At 35.1% G+C, this 10,264-nt stretch overlaps 1 protein-coding gene across 2 annotated transcripts in view; it reads right to left on the bottom strand.

Annotated features, from left to right (window-relative positions):
- Positions 1-5,020: 5,020 nt before the first annotated feature.
- Positions 5,021-10,264, bottom strand: part of LOC127946460 (matrix metalloproteinase-16) — a 50,825-nt gene continuing 45,581 nt past the window's right edge. For both annotated transcript variants that reach the window (XM_052543054.1, XM_052543052.1), the window contains one exon: positions 5,021-10,031. In XM_052543054.1, the coding sequence (XP_052399014.1) occupies positions 9,703-10,031 (329 nt within the window). In that variant the 3' untranslated portion in view covers positions 5,021-9,702. The remainder of the gene's footprint in view (positions 10,032-10,264) is intronic.

Here is a 10,264-nt window from a genome sequence, read left to right as displayed (position 1 = left end):
AGGAAGTTTCACAATATGTTTTAGTAAAATCACACTTGCTTTGAAATGTTGTAGCCTATATAATGGCATGTCATTTCTAAAGTGTTAGCTACATGCCCAAATACTTCACAGGGATCACTGTATATATATATACAGACCAAAAGTTTGGACACACCTTCTCATTCAAAGAGTTTTCTTTATTTTCATGACTATGAAAATTGTCGAGTCACACTGAAGGCATCAAGGGCTATTTGACCAAGAAGGAGAGTGATGGGGTGCTGCGCCAGATGACCTGGCCTCCACAGTCACCGGACCTGAACACAATCCAGATGGTTTAGGGGTGAGCTGGACCACAGACAGAAGGCAAAAGGGCCAACAAGTGCTAAGCATCTCTCGGGGAACTCCTTCTAGACTGTTGGAAGACCATTTCAGGTGACTACCTCTTGAAGCTCATCAAGAGAAAGCCAAGAGTGTGCAAAGCAGTAATCAAAGCAAAAGGTGGCTACTTTTAAGAACCTACAATATGACATATTTTCAGTTGTTTCACACCTTTTTGTTATGTATATAATTCCATATATAATTCCACATGTGTTAATTCATAGTTTTGATGCCTTCAGTGTGAATGAAAATAAAGAAAACTCTTTGAATGAGTAGGTGTGTCCAAACTTTTGGTCTGTACTGTACTGGATATATATATATATATATATATATATATATATATAATAAACTTGATTCACATATGTCATATGCTCCCTTTTAAAAAATATAAATGCAAATTTACAATGCAAAAAGACTGAATTATTAATTAACTTTGTGCAATTTTTTTAAATGGTTTTATTCTGGTTTGTACATATAATATCTAACCTAGATGATAGAATATTGTTTTAGTACAAGGACAATATAAAAGACAAGTATTTAAATTTGGAAACAACAATATAGTTGTTGTATACAATGTTTATTCTATATATTACAATGTTTAATATTTTTCTCTCACTTTCTCACTTGGAAGTCCCTTGCATCAAAAAGTTGAAAAACCCTCTCAGTATACTTACTAATACAGTATAACATAATAACAGGTGATATAAAGTGCTGTTTTAAGCTTTGGATTTCTAGTTGTTCCTCTCTTACATTGTGTTTTCAGAAAGTCATTTGTAAACTCGTCATCTTTTTTTTTCGGAATAGCTTTGCTTACAATCGCTTTCTTAGTTGCCTTTCTGTTCTAGAAGTGACAATATTCAGCAGTTGTATTCTACCCTGACACAAACAAAAAGAAATGCTGACTCCATTGAGTGTTATTAATTGCTTTCCCCTTCGTTCTGCCGATCTCCTGAAGATTAGATTGTAGCCCTTTGTCAGACAGCGGTGCTATTAATTATTATTCCACTGCAATTTCGGTGAAGGAAATTATATTTCTGAGAGATTCATATGAAATACAATAAGAGCTCTGGTTATAATGTGCATTAGAAATGAAATGCATTAACCTGTTTAGGGCCTGTTTAGACATTCTACAGCTATTAATTTTTGTTTGGTTGAGTTAAAAAAAAAAAAAATCTATAATTTTCAAAGATTATTATAAAGATAAATGTGCTCTTGATGTATTTCCACATGCAGTGCAACCTCAGACACTAAATAGCTGTCTTGAAGCATTTTTTTTCCTTCAGGTTTGAAATGACAGGAGATCACTCAGCCCAGTTTCTTCCAAAACACCTCTGACAAGTTTGGAAAGTGTTTAGAAATCACTAACTTACAAGTACATGAACTCTTGGTTTATTTTACCCCCAGGTGTTTCAGAGACACCAGGGAAATAACGAGGAACACACCTGCTGAGAACATCAGCTGAAGATGAAACTGACTCAGATATTTGTTTCTAAGGTACTAAGGTACATGTTGTTGGTCTGTTTCTCCCATAAAGCTTCATATGGCTTCAGATCTCTTGGATTGTAGTGCAGAAGTGGAATAGACTGCTTTTCAAATTTGTAAATAGAATCTTTTCCAAGATTCCAAAAGGGATTTTTTTTTTTTTTTTTTACTGCAATTCCACAGAAAAATCAACCTTTCAGGGAACCATATTTTTTTCTTAGTGTGAAGAACATTTTAATAATCTAAAGAACTGTTCTCCACTATAAAATAAACCTTTTCTAGAATGGAAATATTCCAGGAATGTTAAAGGTTCTTCATGGAACCATAGGTGCCAATAAAGAACATTTATTTTTTCACAAATGGTTCTTTAATAATGGTTCTTTATTGGCATTGATTCCATGAAGAACCTTTAACATCCATGGAACATTTCCATTCCACAAAAGGCTCTTTTTAGTGAAAAAATGTTATTTAGATTATTACAATTGTCTTCACACTAAGAACAAAAAACTGTTCAATGGAAGGTTCTTAGGGGAACCAAAAACCTTTATTTTTTGGTCAATATGAACCTTGATGGAAAAGAGCTGTGTGGAAATTCCTCCGAATTCTCCTTATGTGTAGAAGAAAGTAGGTCATACTGGTTTGAAACAGCTTGGGGGTGCTTGATTTTTTTTGTGGTACATTTTTAGATCACCTCATTATTAGTTTGTATTCTGTCCTTTCATTCATCCCTATAATTCAAACTTTTTTTCCACCATCATTCTTTTTTTCCCTCTCTGTCTGTTCTAAGTAAGCTAAATGTTTCAGCCGGGGCCGTCTCTGTGGCAGGTTAAATTAGGCAGAAATGATCACTCGTGGGAGCTGAGGGGACGCGGCAGGATGTGTAAAACAGACAGAGGAAGAATCCCAGTACCTGGAAACACATGCCGTGTTCTCTAGAAAGACAGCTGACGTAGGCATTCAATATAGTACTTAAAGCACCTCCAATTATATAGTGTTTGTGTTTGGCTGTGTGCCGCTGATTAATGTCTCGCAGTCAAGTGAACCATGCCGTGTATTGATTAGTTCCCAGAGAACATGTTTCCAGCCTGCAGGCCTCCAGTTAAACGCTGATCATTAAAGCTACAACAAAGGTTAGAATCATTAGCAGGGCCACATGCAATATTGCACAAGTCTCTGAGTGGACTAATCAGTTACTAGTTTATTCAGGTTTTCTTTTCTAGTGCATTGAGTAAGTCACTAGATATTTAGGATGTTTAGACGTAGAAGGTGTCATTGAGTGCAAAATGCTCGTTGTGTTTGAACTTTAAGGGGGAATCTGTGAGAGGAGTCTGTGTTTTTTTGTGCTTGTTTAGGCAAAGTATGATTAATGACGGCAGAACGAATATAGAATAATACCGAATATAATGTTCCCATTAAGCTATAAATCATTAACAAAACATTTTGCATGAATTATGTATAAATATTGCTTTTGTGCTTTAATTTAATGCCATTTTGAAAAACATTTAATTTTGAATGTTCTTTCTATGTTCCTTAAAGAAAGTTTGAGAGAATCTTGCAAAAACGAATCCCAAGGCTGCACCCTGTCAGCTGGGATTAACCTGTTTATGCAACAAGCACATGGATGAAAGTATATATTTTAAATAATTAATAATAACTGAGTAACAAAGTAACATGCTGAAAGCGTCAGTGAGCAAATAGCTGAACGTATTCAAAATAATTCAAAATGGTTATCTTGCTATTTTGTCCGAAGATGTCTGAACATTTGGTTCTCAGATCAAATGATGAATACATAATTGTCAGGAAATTAAAGAGATCAGTTTGTTTGCACTGCATACAGTATTCTGCACAGCAGTCTCTTTATTGTACTGCACATTTTGGAAAAAGTAGTAGGCATAGGTCATGCAGTTCATTCTATTCATGCAAAAAAAAAATTGGTAAGAGTAGTACAGAAGTAGGCTATTTTGACAGCGTGTGTGTTACGTTTGTGGATGGAGGCTATAGGCTATGCTGTCTGTTGGTAGTGTGTGGGTGTTTTCTGTTTCTCTCTTAGCGATATTGTGATATTTCAGAAAAGTCAGTAAGGCGTGGAGACTAGAATGAACCCCACGGGCAAGTAAGTATTCCAAGAAATGGAGCTAATTTCTTCCTGCAGTCGAATCACTTTAGCAGTACGACTAATGAGGATAATGAGCTCTCACTGCAGCTGTGGCTCCTAGCTGGGCTGCAACCATGCACACCTGCCTGGAGACACTCACAAAGACATTATGCATCAATGTTTGCTAAATCTCATATATTATGTTATTTAATAAGAACACTAAGCACTTTAATTGAAAGGAGTTTGTTATTACAGCAACATATGTACTGCCTATTTAAGTCCAACACTTACATTACGAAATAGAACGTTTTCATAAAAATGCCTTTGAAAAGATTTGGCAACATCTTGACAAGCTTATTATCTTCATTTCTATTTATTTTTTTTATTCAGAAGTAGTACTCATTTGTGTGTTTCTGTATATTATTTTTGTATTTTTTCTTAGCAAGATTTTTATACTTTTTACGCATTATAGAACGTATATAAAATGCTTTATAGTTTTGAATTTGAATTTGATATGATATATATATGTCACATTTTTTCTTTTTGCATGAATGTTTTATGCTTATATTTTATGTTCTCATATAAAATATATTACAGTTTTGGAATTAAATTTAGTTTTTATCTCTATTTTGTCAATTTGTTTTTTATAGTTTTTTTTTTTGCTCGTTTTTTGCTATTATAATCTGATTCCATTTTTTTTTTATTTAATGGTTTTTATACTTATTTTTTGTTCTCATATAAAGCTTTTTTTATAGTTTTGAATGTAGTTGTTTATTTCAATTTCATTTATTAATTTATTTTAAATTTTTTATTTAGTTTATTTATTGTCACATTATCATTACATTTATCGTTATGTTACACTATAATCCTATTTTCCTAGATTCTGCATACTTTATTTAGTTTTATATATATATATGTGTGTGTGTGTGTGTGTGTGTGTGTACAATATATAAAAAAAAAGTGCAGCAGTAGTTAAGCGATGTTTGGACTAGGAATGATCCATAATGAATAAACCACAATGGACTGAAAAAATGAGGAAACATGATGATGGTACAGGTAGATGAATACAAAAATGCTCAGGGGAAATATGTTCAAATGAGTTTATTGATCAATGAAATGGATCGTCAACAGATACATCACAAATACAGGGATACAGACAGAATGAAAAAGTATAAACATGTTTTTCAGACTTCGTTTCTTTCCTTCATTTGGAATCGTTTAACATAATCAGGATGGCAAGATGATACACATGACAATGAGGATGACTGAGATTAGCAAAGATGCTAATGAGTCGGAGGAACTGACGTTAATCTGGAGAATAAATGTTGCAAAGCCAAAAAAAAAAAAAAAAAACACATCTTTGCTGCAGAAACTGTAAACATGAATCAGGGTCTAGCACCAACATGTAGCCAATGGGCGGCTCGACCTTTGACACCTGACTGAAGCTTAAGGCCTTCACAGAACACACAGGAGATATATGGAAGCATTTAACACGCTAAACTATGGATTCATGCACCATTTCGACTAGTGCTACATGAGCGTGAATACATTACCCCTGCACAGACCATCATCAAATCAAGTGTAAATCCATAATGTCTAAAATAATAACAGCACCAAAAGATTACAGGATGAAGCTCCCCAGTGTAGGTCCAGTTAGCACCACAAGTTCTGTCGGTTAGAAAGAAAACGCTCAGAGAGAGACCAGACTCACTGCTCTTCCACCAAACACACAACAACAGATCAGCTTCTTAGTGAATTAAACACACGCGCCGCATGATCGTCCGTTTGACATTTTTATCACAGCATGATCAACTAGCATGATTTTTTTTAAAGATAAAATATTTTTGTTTCAGTTTAAAGGGGATGAATTTATAGACACAACTTCTCAGTGAACATTTTAGAACATTTAGTTTTAGCACGATAATTTGAATTTTCAGCATGATGAAATGCTCTCTCTGAGGAGTTGCATCTTTAATTGCATTTATTTCACCACTGAAAGCATCGAAAAACTAATTCACCACTTTTAATAAAGTTATAGTCAGGTGAATATATTATTTTATACTACCATTCAAAAGTTTGGTGTCAAATTATTATTTATTTATTTATTTATTTACTTTTTATCTCACAATTTCTCACAATTCTGAGAGAAACAGTCAGAATTTCTAAATAAGAAATTGCAATTACCTTTTATTTATTTATTTTTATTCTGTGGCAGAAACTGGCTGTACAGTATAATGTAATTTATAATGTCACAAAAAAAATTTGTTTCAATGTTTTGAACTTTATTTTCACTGAAGAATTCTGAATGCAACTCTCACGGTTTCCACAAAAAATATTTTAAGCAGCACAACTGTTTTCAGCATTGATAATAATAAGAAATGATTTTTCAGCATCAAATCAGCATATTAGAATGATTTCTGAGGGATCATGTGACACTGCTTTCATTTTTGCATCACAGGACTAAATTACATTTTAATATATATTTAAATATAATTTATTTTAACAACTAATAAGTAATAATATAATAATAGTTCCTGTAGCTCATTTGGTAAAGCATTGTGCTATCAAGTGCAAGGTTGGGGTTCGATTCCCGAGAACACATGATAGGTAAAAATTGATAGCCTGAATACACTGCTAAATGCATAAATTTAAATTATTATTTTTTTTCCAAAATTTTAAATAATTACAAACCTTAAAATGTAATAATATTTCACAATACTGTTTTACTGTAATTTTTATTGTATAATTGCAACCTGGGTGATAAACATTATAAAAAAATCTTAACCCAAGACTTTTGAATGGTAGTGTACATGCAATCAGACATTTTTAGCCTTACATTTGACCCTAACTAGTCGACTAGTCATTCAGACGACCCACCGAATACTTGAATTTGAAAATATTTCATTTTGCACAATCCTATTAGCAACATTGCTGGTCGGTTTAGAGTGATTCACAGATCATTTACCGCTTTAATCTCATCTTAGCCGTTATGTTCACACTAGCCATGGCCACAGTAGTTTTGCTGAGCTACTTTAGATTTGAATTGGAACATAGATGGCAATTGGATGCCCCACCTGACCTCAATCACCATGCCAGCGCTCCGACAGCCAATCAGAATGTGCATGTGCCCCGGCTGTCTCTGTTTACTTTTGCGCTTAGCGAGTTTTGAATGCATCTGCCCACCGTCATCTCATATTTTATGCTCTGATTCTTATTATACTAGCTAAATATAACCACAGGATACACACCACCTTTATGATACTCGATTTTCTGTATTATTTAATGATCGCCGTTTCTTACCGTTTCTTTTGGTTTGATCTGCTGGGATTCTGGGAAATGTTCAGATGCACTCATGTGAATGCGTACATACACACATATACACAGTGAGAAAGAGAGAGGATAGAACCTTTACAAAATGTACTGTGCATGGTACATTAGAGAGAAATACTATGGTACTTTTAAAATATACCATGGTACAGGAATTCATGTGTCATTGCATTTACACGGTATTTCCAAGAACATGGTACATGTTCTTAATACAATGGTACATAATCAGAATACCATGGTATTGCCATGATAAAATATCCAAAATACCATGGTAGTACAGAATAGTAAATGATACAGTAATCATGGTACTACTGTATGTTCAAAATACCAGTCCCATGGTAAAATGATCAAATTACCATAGAAGTATCATGGTATTATCAAATGGCATGGTAAAATGTCCAAAATACCATGGTACCATGTTCAATACCATGGCAGTAACATTGTAAAATTTCTAAAATACGTTTTCATAGTACCATGGTGCCATGTTCAAAATACCACAATAGTATCATGGTACCATGTTTAAATGTCATGGTAATTTGTCAAAGAAAGGAAGAAAAGTACTGCGGCAGTACCATGGTAATACCACAGTGTTCTGATATATTCTATGGTACTACTATATGATCACCGCATTAAAATACTTTGGTATTACCATGATATTTCTGTTAGTTGAAAGAGTAGATGTTTATATTTTCCCAGATTGAATATGCATGTATAGTAAATCTGAACAAAACGCTAAAATGCATTTTAATCATATACTGATTAATTTATTAAGTCTGTCAGGACAGTTCGTCCCAAACCGAGTCATGAAGTACATGAATTTGAAGAATTTTTTTCCACTTTTCTTCATAAAACAATGAATGAAAAAAAATGCTAGCATCAATACAGACATACATTCAAACACTGCTTGCCAAAAACACGCATTTGTTTTCCTTCAGATCAAATACTTTTTTTTTTTTTTTTTTTTTTTGCATCTGAAGGAAACGTGCCAGATGACAGCTTTGGCACTTTAAGTACCACTTTAAAGTTGAGGTTGAGGCCATTTCAAATGTGCAAAAAAAAAAAAATTAAACTAACATAAAAAAACGCTAATGCAAGCAAATAACTGCATGTTCGGACATCTGTTCGATGCTAAGGACTGATCTAGAGTCAGACTGCAAGGCATGAACCGAACTGCAAGTTAAAAAAAAATCATCCAATCCAATTGCAGAAACATCCGATCGAAAGCAATGGTGAAACGTGACATGATATACAGTACCCTTGATTTTCTTCTCGGTTAATATTAAAGACACGGGACTGGATGTGAAGGCTTGCATACACTTTGAATCAAGCGCTGTCCTGAGTTGCTCTGGTGGTTCTGATTCATATGTCAAGGTTCTAGGATCCCATCCAGACCTAAAAACAAGGCAGTCCAAAGGAGATGGCATGCTCGAACAACAACCTTTTGGTAAAAGGGACAAAACAAATTCTCAAATCACTGTCCATGTAAATACGACCAAACGAGTGAGCGTAAAGCACAAGAAATTGTTCAAGCACTTCCTTTGCAGTTGCAATTCTACCGTCAGACAGAAAAAAAATGCAATAAAGTATTCATTGTTGCAGTGGCTTGGTCTGTCTGTTTCGACTGATATGTTAGGCAGAGGTTAAGGAGTCCCGCCCCTTTCCAGCGGCCGGGCAGCCCTGCAGTGCAGCCCCAGGCGAAAATGAGGACGAAAATCGATCTCAAAGGGAGCAAAGCAATATTGCACTGCTGTTCTGACAGGACAAACAAAGCGGTGCTTAAAAACATACAAATAAACAAAAACATAAGCAAACACAATCCATAATTAAGGCTATTAAAAATATTGCAGAATAATTTGGCCCCTGTTTTTTAAGACAGACTGCCACAACAGTCAAAACGTCCCCCACTACATATCATTGCAAAATATTTAGAGCGGGGGAGTAAAAAAAAAAAGTATATATATAAACGTAAAAAGAAGAAAAAAGAGCCTCTTTGGAGTCTTTATTTGGTTTGGGATGCTGTAAAGGGAATTGTAAATATTACTGTTCGAACATAAATAGATTGGATCCAAGCGAAAATTTAGAAAGTACAAAAAAAGAAAAGAAAAAAAGGCTCCTGCAACATTTTCATAATTTTTTTCATTTTTCAGCGTTGCACTTGTAAAACCTAAAGTTATAGCAATCGGCGAAATCCACGTCAAACAGTGGCACTGGACGGCGCAATGCACCGTGGGATCCTTGCAATCCCGCAAACCTCCTACAGCGGGTGCACCGGGGCCAATGGGACAAGAGAAGGGAGTTTTGGAGGGAAATGCACCCCTCGTCTCCAAGAGGGGGGAATCAAAGCAAAGGCCCTCGCTGTTCACCTTGAGCGAGACACAGGTTTAGAGCCAAAGTCCGCAAGTTTAGGGTGTTTACGCCACTGTGTCTTGTGGCCGTGTGACTCACACCCACTCCTGCATGGAGCGTTTGCAGTACAGTATGTGTCGGGGCGTCCCCTTCCTCTTGAACTGAAAGACGGTGTAGATCAACACCAGCAGGCAGAGCGCCAGGACGCAGGGAATGACGATGGCGATGGCTTTGACCGTACTGGCTTCGCTGTCCAGTTTAATCACAACATCCTCGTCCTCAGTCGGCTGCATGTCAGGGTCAATGGGTGTGAGGTCGCATCCCATGAAGTCCTTGAGGATGGAGCGAGGGTAGCCGGGCTCCACCCGCAGCCTGTGGTTGTTGAACTTCCAGTACTCTTTGTCCTTGTAGAAGTAAGTGAAACCTGCAAACCATTGACATGGGAGACATAAGTAAGTTATTTTTGTATCTATATTGGATATTTAATTGTGCATGTTAGTTTCCACCTATTTAGCTACTCTATTAGCTTTTGTAATATTTTAAAATATCACACATATATTTTTACGTAATTATACTTTGCCATATTTTAGCTTTTATTTGTTTTATTTTTTTAAATCTAAAAATATTTTTTCTATAATAAATTTTAAATATATATTT

This window comes from Carassius gibelio, chromosome A24 (assembly GCF_023724105.1).
Source record: "Carassius gibelio isolate Cgi1373 ecotype wild population from Czech Republic chromosome A24, carGib1.2-hapl.c, whole genome shotgun sequence".
Classification (NCBI taxonomy): Eukaryota; Metazoa; Chordata; class Actinopteri; order Cypriniformes; family Cyprinidae; genus Carassius; species Carassius gibelio.
Note: the sequence above shows the minus strand (reverse complement) of the source record. Positions and strands in the feature narration are given on the sequence as shown.